General features: G+C 42.7%; 1 protein-coding gene across 5 annotated transcripts in view; it reads left to right on the top strand.

The window, feature by feature from the left end:
• Positions 1–15,127, top strand: part of ZSWIM5 (zinc finger SWIM-type containing 5) — a 193,547-nt gene that overhangs the window by 144,043 nt on the left and 34,377 nt on the right. For all 5 annotated transcript variants that reach the window (XM_031667998.1, XM_031667994.1, XM_031668001.1 and 2 more), the window contains exons 3-4: positions 5,992–6,140; positions 7,486–7,636. In XM_031667998.1, coding sequence (XP_031523858.1) covers positions 5,992–6,140; positions 7,486–7,636 — 300 coding nt within the window. The remainder of the gene's footprint in view (positions 1–5,991; positions 6,141–7,485; positions 7,637–15,127) is intronic.

Raw genomic sequence — 15,127 nt, 5'->3', positions numbered from 1 at the left:
CTCCCTTATTATAGTTGTATTTAATTACCAAAGTAATGCTTTTTTTTAACAAAAAGTACACAGTATTTCTTCCACTCTCTGCCAAGCTAACTCCTGTTTATTCTTCAAGTGTCAGCTTAAATGTCACTTTCTCAGAGAAGCCTTTGACTCTTCTTCCTTTCCACACAAAAATATGTATGTGTGATTATTTGCTTAAGGTCTCTCTCCCCAACTATAAGCTCTGTATCTGCTTTGTTTACCGTTATATATCCAGTATTTGGCACAGGCACAGGTTCTGTACATATGAGGCTCTCTATAAATATTGGCTGAATAAATGAAAATGTCTTAGAAATGAAAATGAAAGTGTCTTGGAAAATTCTCCATCGGGTCTCTTGCCAGTTTGTTCTCTTCCCAAATGACTTTGCTTGCCTCAGCAATCACACAAACTCCTTGTAGTTTGTTACCTCAATGCCCCAAATATTAACTCACTTCCTTTTTTGCTGCTGTCACCCATTTTAGCAGCTCAGTTTCTTATCTCCTGGGGTCCATTGTAGACCAGCAAACATTTGTACAATTTACTTTCCTTTCTCTCCTATAAAATAAACAAACCCTTTTGAAGTTTTAGATGAAGTTGTACTGTTAGTAACTCTCAAGGTTTTGACTCATCCTAGCCCTATCCCAGCAGTTTTCTTTAGATACACTCTAGGTATTTATAAACTGTGCCTTATTTCTTCCCCAGCTACTGCCACTATTATCACCTGGGTGCCAAGTGTTCTCCACTTTTTTCCATACCCCTTCAAACCCTTAGAGGAGAGGGTATCAGTCCATACTTCCAGCCAGTTGTTTAAGGCCGACTCCCCTAAAAGACTAGATCCTGTTCCTGCTTTTTCATATCCTAACTTAACCATCCGAGGGACAGAATTGGTATTCACGCCATCTCTGCCCTCTGCTGCTGGAGCACCATTGCTGTTCATTCCAACCCCAATCCTTAGCTCCAAGGTACTCAACAACCCAGTTCTTGGATTGACCTAGTTTATCTCAGTTTTATCTCTATGGAGCTCCTGAAAACCAGAATTGTTAGGAGTTAGACTCCATAACCTGCATTTTTCACATAAACCCCAAGTAATTATTTTGTATATTAATATCTGAGAATCACTGTACTGATGAGAACTCTAGTTATCCTCACTGTGGGAAAAATGCATTATTCTGACTAATTCCATATTCTATGTAGCAGAATAAGCCAAGGAAAGATGGGATTTGGCTATCTTCAGATACACCATCAGTTACAGCTTCAGGGGGCCTAAAACCAACTGGTGAATCACAGCAGCATGAGACGAAGGCCAAAGTATAGCCTTGTAGTAAAGAGACAGGCTTTGGAGAGAGACCAATATATAGATCCTGGCTGATATACTTTACATCTAAGTTACCCTGTGTAAACTTTAGTTTCTTCATTTTAAAATTAGGAGAATAATATGGCCTCATAGAGTTGTTATGAACATTCCTTGGAATTTATTCAATAAATATTTATTGAGCACCTACTATATGCCAGGCACTTTTCTATGTGTTGTGAATATACCAGCAAACAAAAACTTTTGCCCTCAAGGAGCACACATTCTAATGGGTATATGTATAAAAAGTGCCTCTAGCATAGGAAAAACTGAATAAATTCTTGTTACTTACAAATATTTAAGGATAAGGAGTATATTTGTTTTGCTTTGCCACTTTTGGGATATAAAAGAAGGATAGGACACAATATATGCCTGTGTGGTGCTTAAATCTAGATGGTCAGTGAGATGTATATTTATTCATTCTGTAAATATTAACTCAGTGCTGTAATGAGCCTGACACTATGAAGTAGAAAAATGAATCCCTATTTTTTAAAAATTTCAACTTAGTTGGGAATATATGAGAAATGCAAAATTCTAATGTAAAACAAGGTGCAAGAGAAGTAATAAAGTGCTATGAAGAACATTTAATGAACGCAATAATAAAGTACTATGTAGAATGTTAATTAGTAAGTGAATTAATATCAGGAGACTACAAATACAAAAAATAGTGTTACTGCCTTTATATGCCGAGCACATGAGCATAAGATGGGCATACTTTTGTCAGGTGGCAATGGAGTATATGGCTAATTCAGTGAGAAGGTTAAAAAAGAAAGCTCCTATTGCCAGGTAAACTAGCAATACATGAACCTCAGCAGTGTTAGCCTCTCTATACACTAATTTTATGATGTCTTTTTTTTTTTTTTTTTTTTTTTTTTGAGATGGAGTCTCGCTCTGTCACCCAGGCTGGAGTGCAGTGGCACGGTCTCGGCTCACTCCAAGCTCCACCTTCCAGGTTCACGCCATTCTCCTGCCTCAGCCTTCTGAGTAGCTGGGACTACATGCACCCACCACCACGCCCGGCTAATTTTTTGTATTTTAGTAGAGACGGGGTTTCACCACGTTAGCCAGGATGGTCTCCATCTCCTGACCTCGTGATCTGCCCGCCTCTGCCTCCCAAAGTGCTGGGATTACAGGTGTGAGCCACCGCGCCCGGCCTATGGTTTCTGTTTCTCATTGCAGCCCTGACTCTGGAACCGAAATAATATTGACAGTGAGAACTGTTGGGTTTTTTGGTCAAAGAACAGGTTAGAGGAAGGAGGAGGAAAAGTATGTCATAAGCCAATGTGGTTGAGTTCTGGGAACACTGTTTCTGGCTGAAGCATATCATAAGTGTAGGGGAAGACAAGACGAAAAATGAAAGATAGGGCCTGAGCATAGAGGACCTTGAAGGCCATTCTAGGGCATTTGGACATAATTTAGTAAGAATAGGGCATGACTGAATATTTTTGATCGGGGAAGTGATTATGATCAGAACTATGTTTATTTGGAGAGTTCTCAAAGCACTTAAAACAGAACTACTAGGCCACCCAGCAATCCCATTACTGGGCATATGCCCAAAGGAGAATAAATCATTCTACTGAAAAGATACAGGCACTCATATGTTCACAACAGCAAAGATGTGGAATCAACCTAGATGCCCAACAGCAGTGGATTGGATAAAGAAGATGTGGTACATATACATCATGGAATTCAATGCAGCCAAAAAAAAAAAAAGACCAAAATAATTTCCTCGGCAGTAATGTGGATGCAGCTGGAGGCCATTATCCTAAGTAAATTAATTCAGAAACAGGAAGCCAAATGCCACATGTTCTCACTTATAAGTGGAAGCTAAGCATTGGTTACACATGGTCATAAAGATGGGCACAATAGACACTGGGAACTACTTGAGAGGAGAGAAAAGGAAGGGACAAGATCTGAAAAAGTACCTGTTGGGTACTATGCTCACTACCTGGGTGATGGGATCATTTTTACCCCAAATCTCAGCATCACACAGTATACCCATATAACAAACCTGTACATATATCCTCTGAATCTAAAATAAGAGTTGAAATTATTTTTTCAAAAACTTGGCCCGGTATGGTGGGTTATGCCTATAATCCTAACACTTTGGAGGGTCTCTTGAGCCCAGAAGTTCGAGACCAGCCTGGGCAATATAGCAAGACCCCATCTCTACAAAAAAATTAAAAAATAAATTAGTTGGGCATAGTGGTGCATGTCTTTAGTCCCAGCTACTTGGGAAGCTAAGGTGGTGGGATCACTTGAGCACAGGAGGTTGAGGATGCAGTTAGCCATGATCGCACTACTACATTCCAGCCTGGGCAACAGAATGAGACCCTGTCTAGAACAAACAACAAAAAACTGTGTATAGAACAAAACATTTGAAGAAAAGAAGCATAGAATAGATACAATAAACTGGCAGATCATATGTGTTAATTTGTATTTGTGGAATGAATGAATAATGTGAGCCCTCCTAATTCCCTAGCGAATAAGATGTACTACAACAAAGCATAGCAGAGGAGTAGCTTTGTTATGCTGACCCAAATTTTATGTAAGCAGAGTTCTGACATAGGGAGACAAGGAGTAAGGCAAACTGATTAAACATGACATGAATTTGTAACCTATTGCATGACCACACCTATAGAGTATTGATTTATGGCCTGTTGTCACTTGGAGGTAGGTTTCTAAAAATTTGTCACAGAATAAGTTTTAGTAATGTATTGCACTACATGGTGACCACAGTTAATAATAATGTTGTCGTTTTTCTTGTTTTTTGAGACAGGGTCTCACTCTGTTGCCCAGGCGGGAATGCAGTGGCATGATCTTGGCTCACTGCAACCTCCACCTCCCAGGTTCAAGGAATTCTCATGCCTCAGTCTCCCAAGTGGCTGGAATTACAGGCATTTGCCACCACACCCAGCTAATTTTTGTACTTTTGGTAGAGACGGGTTTCACCATGTTGGCCAGGCTAGTCTCAAACTCCTGGCCTCAAGTGATCCACATGCCTCAGCCTCCCAAAGTGCTGGGATTACAGGCATGAGCCACTGCACTCAACCAATAATGTATATTTCAAAATTACTAAAATAGATTTTTAACATTCTTACCACATCAAAAAAAAAAAAAAAAGACAAACTGGTGAGGTGATGGGTATGTTAATTGGCTCAATCAACTCTTCCTATAATGTATACATAGGTCAGGCCGGGTGCAATGGCTCACGCCTGTAATCCCAGCACTTTGGGAGGCCAAGGCAGGCAGATCACTTAAGGCCAGGAGTTTGAGACCAGCCTGGCCAACATGGCGAAACCTCATCTCTGCCAGAAATACAAGAATTATCCAGGTGTGGTGGCACATGCCTGAAATCCCAGCTACTTGAGAGGCTGAGGCACAAAAATCACTTGAACCTGGGAGGTGGAGGTTGCAGTGAGCCAAAATCGTGCCACTGCACTCCAACCTGGATGAAAGAGTGAGACTCTGTCTCAAAAAAATATATACATAGATTAAAACATTACATTGTACCCCATATATACACACAATTATTTGTCAGTTAACATTTAAAACAAACAAACAAACAAAAAACCAAATTGTTACAGCACTCTGTCTATAACAGAGTGAAAGAAGATGATTCAGTTTTCATTTCACAGACATTTCCAGAGTGCTTGTCACATGATCAGCACTATGCTGTAGGTGATACAGCTTTGGATTCAACTGGGGATTCAACTGTGAGTAAGGAGTTAACAGACTACTAGGAGAGAGGGATGTGTAAATAACTGTAACTATGTTTTAAGTGGTTTTGTCAAGGTGAGCCCACTATGAAAATATATTTTGTATAAATTTATAAAATCATATCACCCTGTATGCAAGTCTACCTATGCTTTAGGGGACGGTTTTCTAGTGAACTTTAAAAAACAGAATTTTTTGGCCTGTAATCCCAGTACTTTGGGAGACTTGAGTTGGGAGGATTGCTTGAGCCCAAGAATTTGAGACCAGCCTGGGCAACATGGCAAAACCCTGTCTCTACAAAAAATGTTTTAAAATAGTTGGGTGTGGTGGCCCTGTCCTGTGGTGCCAGCTACTTGGGAGGCTGAGGTGGAAGCATTGATTGAGCCTGGGAGGTTGAGGCTGCAGTGAACCATGATCATGCTACTGCACTCCAGCAGCCTGGGCGACAGAGTGAGACCCTGTCTCAAACAAACAAAAAGAATTTTTCATGTTCAGAGAATGTATTTGTATTTTAAAATAATGCGTGCCTATTAAGGCATATTTGAACTTCATAGAAAAGCAAAAAGAAGAAACAAAATGTTACTCTCCTGGGGGAAAAAATGCACAATTTACATATTGTATATTTCTTCTGGCCTTTTTTCCCCTACAGTGGTATCTGTAGATCTTAGATGAAGCTATAACTGAGACTTAAGTGAACATGCAACTAGCATTAGATCTTTTAATTTAGGCTTTTTGAAAAATTAATTTTATGTATTTATTTATTTTGTTTAGGACTATATAGTTGACAAAACCCGTATTAAAGCAGAATGACCCATCTCTATTTCAATATGTTCACAAAGTGCCCCTCCAGCTGAATGTGTAGCATGTGAACTCTGGGGATTCATTTCACTGTTCCCATTCTTCATAGGTGCCCCTGACCCCACAGCTGGGGCCAGCATTGACGATGAAAACTGTTGGCATTTGGATGAAGAACAGGTGAAAGAACAAGTGAAGCTTTTTCTCTCCCAGGGCGGTTACTGTGGCTCTGGAAAGCAACTCAGCTCAATGTTTGCCAAGGTAAGATATGAAAAGGTGTTTTTCTTTTGTTGTTGACAAAAGAAGCTTAAGTTAGACTGGGCACACCACTTCAGGCTTCATGCAATATACCTAGCTCACTTGACATAGCTGAACTGAATACTTGAAATCTAGTGGGAGAGGCTGACCAGACTTGAGCAGGCTGCCTCCAGGGAGTCCTACCACCGCAGCCTGGTAGTCCTGTTCCTTCTGCTCTGCTCTGTAAATGAGTTAGTATTGCTGGGGCATTTTAGCAAGGAAACTATCTTCCCTCTGCTTTTAATTCAGTGCTGCCTGATGAAGCTTGAAGACTAGAGTTTCAACACTGTTCCTAAAGACACTTAGTATTTTGAAACTAGGGGCTCTCACAGCAGGCTGTTTTTCTTTTCTTTTTTTTCCCCCTTAATACCTTCAGTGAGATATAATTCATATACTATACAATTCACCTATTTAAAGTGTTAAAGTTCAGTTCAGTGTTTTTTAGTATATTCATAGTTATATGCAGCCATCACCACAATCAACTTAAGAACATTTTCATCACTTCAAAAAGAAACCCATACCCTTACCTATCCCTCCCTTGTCCTCTATGTCTTCCTCCCCCAGCCCTAAGAAACCACTAATCTACTTTCTGTCTCTATAGATTTCCCTATTCTGGACTTTCATATGAATGGAATCATTCATATAGTATGTAGTCTTTTATGATTGGCTTCCTTCACTCAGCATAATGTTTTTAAGATTCATCGGTGTCATAGCATGAATCAGTACTTCATTCCTTTTTACGGCTGAACAATAAATGTGGATTTATTGTTCAAAATGTGGATAGCCTACGTTTTGTTTATCCATTCATCTGTTAGTGAACATTTGAGTTGTTTCCACCTTTTGGCTATTATGAATAGTGCTGCTATAAACATTCTTGTATAAGGTTCTATGTGGACATGTGGACATGTATTTTCATTTCTTTCTTGGAGTGGAATTGATGGGTCATATAGTAACTCTATGCTTAATCATTTGAGGAACTGCCAGTCTGTTTTCCAAGGTGGCTGTATCATTTTACGTTCCTACCAACAGTGTATGATGTGTCAATTTCTTTGCATCCTGTCCAACACTTGTTATCTGACTTTTTAATTCCAGCCATCCTAGTGGGTGTGAAATGGTATCTCATTGTGAACATCAGGCTTTCTTGGTACATGCAGAGATCTTGCTTACAGAACAAGAGGCCTTCTTTCTGGCTCTTTTGGATATGGTGTACTCAGATACTTCATCTTCACTTCCCCCTCCCCCACTTCCTTCTCCTCCTACTTTTTTGTGATGCACAATCACCAATCCCTTGCCACTTCTTATGTGTCAGGTTCGAGAAATGCTGCGGATGAGAGATTCCAATGGAGCAAGGATGCTGACACTAATAACTGAGCAGTTTATGGCTGACCCACGACTCACGCTCTGGAGGCAGCAAGGAACAAACATGACAGACAAGTGCAGGCAGCTCTGGGATGAGCTAGGTAAGTTCCCATCGTTCAGAGAAGTGCTTCGTCCTTCCATCTTGCCCTGTGGCAACAGTGTTTATGAACCCTTGCCATCAATCATTGCATGGATCTTGCTAAGTCCAACTGGTAGAAGACTTAGGCTCTACAAGGGCCACCCAGAGTAACACTGAACTCACTTTTGTTTTTTCCACAGCATTGTGCTTTGCTATTGGCATCAAGCATTCTGTTCCAGATGTTACCATGAAGGTGGAAACCTTTGTTGAGAGAAAACCTCTTTGCTTGGCTTCTGTTGCATGGCAGTAGCCTGGCTCTCCAAATACTTATCAGCCTCACTTTTGTTGCTTCCCCGAGTCTGCTCTTCTGTATCACTCCCAGCCAGACCTTTAAGACACAGGGCAATTTCCAGTACTTGGACTTGACCTTCTATTCTTCCTTCTCTATATTCCCTCGGTAACTTTTTAAAAAATATCATAGCTTCGGCCGGGCATGGTGGCTCACGCCTGTAATCCCAGCACTTTGGGAGGCCGAGGCAGGCGGATCACAAGGTCAGGAGATCGAGACCACGGTGAAACCCCATCTCTACTAAAAATACAAAAAATTACCCGGGCACAGTGGCGGGCGCCTGTAGTCCCAGCTACTCGGGAGGCTGAGGCAGGAGAATGGCGTGAACCTGGGAGGCGGAGCTTGCAGTGAGCCGAGATTGCGCCACTGCACTCCAGCCTGGGCGACAGTGCGAGACTCCATCTCAAAAAAAAAAAAAAAAATCATAGCTTCAGGCCAGGCACGGTGGCTCATGCCTGTAATCCCAGCACTTTGGGAGGCCGAGACAGGCGGATCACGAGGTCAGGAGATCAAGACCATCCTGGCTAACACAGTGAAACCCTGTCTCTACTAAAAATACAAAAAAATTAGCCGGGCGTAGTGGCAGGCGCCTATAGTCCCAGCTACTCGGGAGGCTGAGGCAGGAGAATGGTGTGAACCTGGGAGGCGGAGCTTGCAGTGAGTCAAGATCGTGCCACGGCACTCCAGCCTGGGCGACTGAGCAAGACTCCGTCTCAAAAAAAAAAATATATATATATATATATATCATAGCTTCAGAGCTTACTTATATGGTCATTTCACCTTTAGCTTCTTTCTACTCATCTGAGTTTTAGTCCCACATGAGTAGATGTCCATTGACCATTTCCAGTGAGAAATCAAAAATGAACTCAGGCTTTCTCTTACAAACAAAGGCTCTTGTGACTGTTATTGGCACCACTATTCCTTACTTTACCAAACTTACTGCCAAGCACTCATTTTTCTTTCATTCCCTACATCCAGTCACCAACTTTTTTTGATTTCTCAACCTTTAAAATGCAATGTAGTGTCCATTCCCCCTTGAAACTTTTAGATTAGATTAGAACTGTGACCTTCTAATGGCCTCACTGTTCTAGCTTCTCCCTTATCAAGGCAGTTCTCTGTGGCCATCATTTCTCTTTAGCATTCCCTTCCTCTAAGACCAGTTTTGCAATGCTAATACTTCTCGCCCTGCTTTCAGAATCTTCCATACCCTGAACTCAGGGTCACACACTGGTAAGTTTTAGCTCTAACACTGGAAGCCCAATCTGTCTGACATCCCCCTCTGTAACATCTCCCTCAATTCTATCTTAAGTCCTTTTATTTTTTCAAAGTGCATATTCCTTAAGAACTTGAAGTTAGCCTTGGGAGAGTCAGTTTCATCTGAGTCCTGAATGTCTTAATTTCTGTACCACAGGATTGTGCTGTGGACTTGGGCTTTGCCTTTGGGACAAAGGTAGTTGGGAGGAAGTAAGTAGAGTTGGCTCCTGGTGCTTTTAAAGTTCTTGTTATATACTTGGGTTCATTATGAAAAACTCTTGCTTCTGGCATTTTCATATCTAACAAATTACTATATCAACCTTCCGAGAAACCTTCAGCATTCTGTTAAGACAGTGGTTCTCAAACCTTTCAGAATCACCGAGAGTACTTGTTTAAACAGATTACTGGGCCCTATCCCGAGTTTCTGTTTCAGTAGGTTTGGAGTGGAGCCTGAGAATTTGCATTTCTAACAAATTCCCTGGGGATGCTGATGCTGCTGATCCAGAGACCACACTTTGAGAACCACTGCACTTAGAGAAGGCTTATTAGGTTAGACACTAGAACAGTGCATTCATGCTTCCCCTAAGTATTCTAAGGGCTCCCCTAGCTATTTTTAGGGCTCCTTACAGATCACAAGGCCTATACACCTATGGAGAACCTAGGCAGGGTTTGTAGGAACTACAAATATAGAGAGAAATGGCTCACTACTTTCTGTTTCTGAACTAGAGAAATTGGGACCAATCAGACATGAAGTTTCATCATCTCCCCATCTACAAATCTACTAATGCTTTCTATGTCTCTGCCCATATGGTTTGCCTTCTCCTTTGTTAAAATCCATAAAGTATCTCTGCTGTCATGAAAGGCCAACCCTTACGTGTTTGCTCTGGGTTCTGTTCTATCTCCTTTTCTCAAGAATGTTGCTGCTACAATTATTTCTTTGCTTGGGCATTATTAACTTTTCTTTCTCTACAAGATCATTCCCATCAGCATACAAATATGCTCTAGTATCTTTTTTTTTTTTTTTTTTTTTTTTTTGAGACAGAGTCTCACTCTGTCACGCAGGATGGAGTACAGTGGCACAGTCTTGGCTCACTGCAACCTCTGCCTCCTGGATTGAAGCAATTCTTCTGCCTCAGCCCCCTGAGTAGCTGGAACTACAGGCGTGTACCACCATGCCTGGCTAATTTTTGTATTTTTAGTAGAGATGGGGTTTCGCCATGTTGGCCGGGCAGGTCTCAAACTCCAGACCTCAGGTGATCCACCTGCCTCGGCCTCCCAAAGTGTTGGGATTACAGGTGTCAGCCACCGTGCCTCGCCTGCTCTAATATCTTTAATCTCAAATTTTAAAAAATACTCTTTTGATGATCCAACTGTCCCCACCAACTATTAACCCATTTCTCTTCTCCCCTTTGAAACAACACTTCTTTAAAAAATTATCTGTGGTCACTCTTTCCATTTGCTCCCCTCCGTTCTTTCTTGAGCCCACTCCAGTTGGGTTTCCATTGCCCATTGCTGCCAGTCTCCTGAAGTAGCTGTTCTCGAAATCACAAGTAATTTCCATATTGCTAAATACAACAGTCACTTCTCTGTTCTCATCTTACTTCAAAATTCTTAGCGGTTTTCACTAAACTTGACCATATTCTTTTATTTTTCCTTCCTTTTGTAGCAACAGGCTCTCGCTATATTGCCCAGGCTGGTCTTGAACTCCTAGCCTCAAGCAATTCTACCACCTCCATCTCCCAAAGTGCTGGGATTATAGGCACGAGCCACATGCCCATACTCTTTTTGAAACACTCTTCTCTTGGTCTCCATAACTGCATACCCACTGGGTTTCCCCACTGTGTTCCTGGTGACTTTCACTCAGTCACCTTTGCAGGCTTCTCTGCCTTTCCTTAACCCTTCTAAATATTGAGTGCCCCCTAGCATCCACTTTCCTGTTTACATTCTTTACCTAAATGATTATATATTCAGTCCCATGGCTTTAAATACTACCCAGATGCAGGTAAATCACAAATGTATGTCTCTAGCCCTGATCTTTCCCCTGAGCTCCAGGCTGTGTCCAGCTGCCCATCACATCTCCAACTTAATACAGACATCACAGAACTCTTAATTTTTCTGCCAAAGCCTTATTTTCCACTTGTTATTGCCATCTCAATATATAGCATCAAGATGTATTATCTTGTTGCTCAATGGCCAGGCGCCATTGAGCTAGGATCACGCCTGTAATCCTCGCACATTGGGAGGCCAAGGCGGGCAGATCGCCTGAGTTCAGGAGTTCAAGACAAATCTGGCCAACATGGTGAAACCCTGTCTCTACTAAAAATACAAAAAATTGGCCAGGCGCGGTGGCTCACGCCTGTAATCCCAGCACTTTGGGAGGCTGAAGCGGGTGGATGACGAGGTCAGAAGATTGAGACCATCCTGGCTGACACGGTGAAACCCTGTCTCTACTAAAAATACAAAAAATTAGCCAGGCGTGGTGGTGGGCACCTGTAGTCCCAGCTACTCGGGAGGCTGAGGCAGGAGAATGGCGTGAACCCGGGAGGCGGAGCTTGCAGTGAGCCGAGACCATGCCACTCCAGCCTGGGTGACAGAGTGAGACTCCATCTAAAAAAAAAAAAAAAAAAATTAAAAAAAAAAAATTAACCGGGCATGGTGGCGGGTGCCTGTAATCCCAGTTACTCAGGAGGCTGAGGCAGGAGAATTGCTTGAACCTGGGAGGCAGACATTTCAGTGAGCTGAGATCATGCCACTGCACTTTAGCCTGGGTGACAGAGCAAGATTCCATCATTGCTCAAGAAGAAAATTTAAGGGTTATCCTTGATTCCCTATTTTCTGTCTTTTACATCCAAATCAAGACCTGTTGACCCTCAGAGTTAGAGGACTGAATGAGATAAAGTGCTTAACACCTTAATCCCTAGCTGATAAAAAGAGATCAGTGATAGCTATTATTTTATTATTATATTTAATATTTAATAATTATGTAAAATTTTAATTTCCATAGTAGCTACCTTTGCTTAGAGTTTTTGATGCTTTTAAAATTTTTTGTTGTTTTTTGAGAAAGAGTCTCACTCTGTTGCCCAGTCTGGAGTGCAGTGGTGTGGTCTCAGCTCACTGCAACCTCTGCCTCCTCGGTTCACTTGATTTTCCTGCCTCAGCCTCCCAAGTAGCTGGGACTACAGGTGCGCACCACCACGCCCAGCTAATTTTTCTACTTTTGTAGAGACAGGCTTTCACCATGTTGGCAAGGCTGGTCTCAAACTCCTGAACTCCAGTGATCCACCTGCCTCGGCCTCCCAAAGTGCTGGGACCACAGACATGAGCCACCAAGCCCAAGCCAAATGTCTTTTTATTGATTTACTTTGAGACAGGATCTCACTGTCCCCTAGGCTGGAATACAGTGGTGTGATCATAACTCACTGCAACTCAAACTCCTGGGCTCAAGAAATACTTCCACCTCAGCTTCCCAAGTAGCTAGGATTACAGGCACAGGCTACCACATTCAGCCAATTCTAATTTGTTGTAGAGATAGAGTCTCACTGTTGCCCAGGCTGATCTCAAACTGCTGGCCTTGTGATCCTCCCACCTCAGCCTCCGCAAGCACTGGTATTACAAGCATGAGACACTGTACCCAGCCAACACTTTTTTTTTTTTTTTTTTTTTTTGAGACGGAGTCTTGCTCTGTTGCCCAGGCTGGAGTGCAGTGGCCGGATCTCAGCTCACTGCAAGCTCTGCCTCCCGGGTTTACGCCATTCTCCTGCCTCAGCCTCCCGAGTAGCTGGGACTACAGGCGCCCGCCACCTCGCCCGGCTAATGTTTTGTATTTTTTAGTATAGACGGGGTTTCACCGTGTTAGCCAGGATGGTCTCGATCTTCTGACCTCGTGATCCGCCCATCTCGGCCTCCCAAAGTGCTGGGATTACAGGCTTGAGCCACCGCGCCTGGCCCACTTTTTTTTAAGTTGTAGGAAAATATGCTTCTGGATACTGATAACAGTCCTGTGAGTGCTGTTTTATACAGGCAACTGGTAGGATTTTTTGCTTTGTCTCTTTCTCAGGGTTGTAATTGTATTGAAACAAATTTATAAGGACGTAATTAACAAGACAGAAAACTCATTTTTAACTTATAGGTGAAAGTACTTGTGCTCACTTTCTAGGGATTTTTTTTTTTTTTTTTTTTAAACAGAGTCTCGCTCTGTCGCCCAGGCTGGAGTGCAATAGCTCAATCTTGACTCACTACAACCTTTGCCTCCTGGACTCAAGAGATTCTCCTGCCTCGGCATCCTGAGTAACTGGGATTATAGGCACACACCATGATGCCTGGCTAATTTTTTGTATTTTTAGTAGAGATGGGGTTTCGCCATGTTGGCCAGGCTGGTCTCGAACTCCTGACCCCAAGCAATCCAGCCACCTCCGCCTCCCAAAGTGCTGGGATTACAGGCATGAGCCACCGCGCCCAGCCAGGATCCCCTTCTTAATATCAAAATGCCTAGGAAATAGGAACTCCTCCAGGACTAGAATTAGCACCCTGTTTCTTTACCTCTTAAGCCTCTCATCTCACCCAATCTGTTTTCCCTTCCTATTATCCTATTGATTTTGCGATTCCTAAGATCACCAGAGTTCTTCTGAAGTTGCCAGATTTTTTTTTTTTTTTTTTTTTTTGAGACTGAGTCTGGCTCTGTCGCCCAGGCTGGAGTGCAGTGGCCGGATCTCAGCTCACTGCAAGCTCCGCCTCCCGGGTTCACGCCATTCTCCTGCCTCAGCCTCCGGAGTAGCTGGGACCACAGGCGCCCGCCACCTCGCCCGGCTAGTTTTTTGTATTTTTTAGTAGAGACAGGGTTTCACCGTGTTAGCCAGGATGGTCTCGATCTCCTGACCTTGTGATCCGCCCGTCTCAGCCTCCCAAAGTGCTGGGATTACAGGCTTGAGCCACCGCGCCCGGCAAAGTTGCCAGATTTAGTAGCTTCTTTTTTGGTCCTCTTTTTTACCTGTGAAGATTAAATACGAAAATCTGTTTCTACACTATAGATGAAAAGCCCTTGTTAAACTGTAAAATAAATGTTACTATAATCCCCTAAAGAGTCACTGTTGTAAGTATTAGTTCCTTTTTTCTTTTTCTTTTTTTTTTGAAACGGAGTTTCACTCTTGTTGCCCAGGCTGGAGTGCAATGGCAGGATCTCGTCTCACTGCAACCTGTACCTACCAGGTTCAAGCGATTCTCCTACCACAGCCTCCCAAGTAGCTGGCATTACAGGCATGCACCACCACACCTGGCTAATTTTTTGTATTTTTAGTAGAGATAGGGTTTCTCCATGGTGGTCAGGCTGGTCTTGAACTCACGATCTCAGGTGATCAGCCCGCCTCCGCCTCCCAAAGTGCTGGGATTACAGGCGTGAGCCACTGTACCCAACACATCATATAGTTTCTTTTTCATGGTACATTTAAAAAATTGAATTGAAACAGTAGAAATGAGGGTTTTTTCTTTTTTTTCTTTTTTTTTTTCCAGTCACCCATGCTGGAGTGCAGTGGTGTGATCTCCGCTCACTGTAACTTCCACCTCCTGGGCTCAAACAATCCTCTCACCTCAGCCTCCTGAGTAGCTGGGACCAGCTGGGTGCGCACCACCATGCCCAGCTAATTTTTTGTATTTTTGGGAGAGACAGCGTTTCACCATGTTGCCCAGGCTGGTCTGAAACTCCTGAGCTCAAGTGATCTGCCCTCCTCAGCCTGCCAAAGCACTGGGTTTATAAGTGTGAGCCACAGCACCCAGCCAGAAATTAATTTTCATCTTCAATTAATATCTGAAATTGAGGCTAATATGGCTTTTTAAAACATTCCTATTTGGCTTTGAAATAGTGTCCAAATGTACTTCCATCCATGGATGTAACTACATCCTAAAGGATGTTTATAT

Source organism: Papio anubis, chromosome 1 (assembly GCF_008728515.1).
Source record: "Papio anubis isolate 15944 chromosome 1, Panubis1.0, whole genome shotgun sequence".
In the NCBI taxonomy this organism is placed as follows: Eukaryota; Metazoa; Chordata; class Mammalia; order Primates; family Cercopithecidae; genus Papio; species Papio anubis.
Note: the sequence above shows the minus strand (reverse complement) of the source record. Positions and strands in the feature narration are given on the sequence as shown.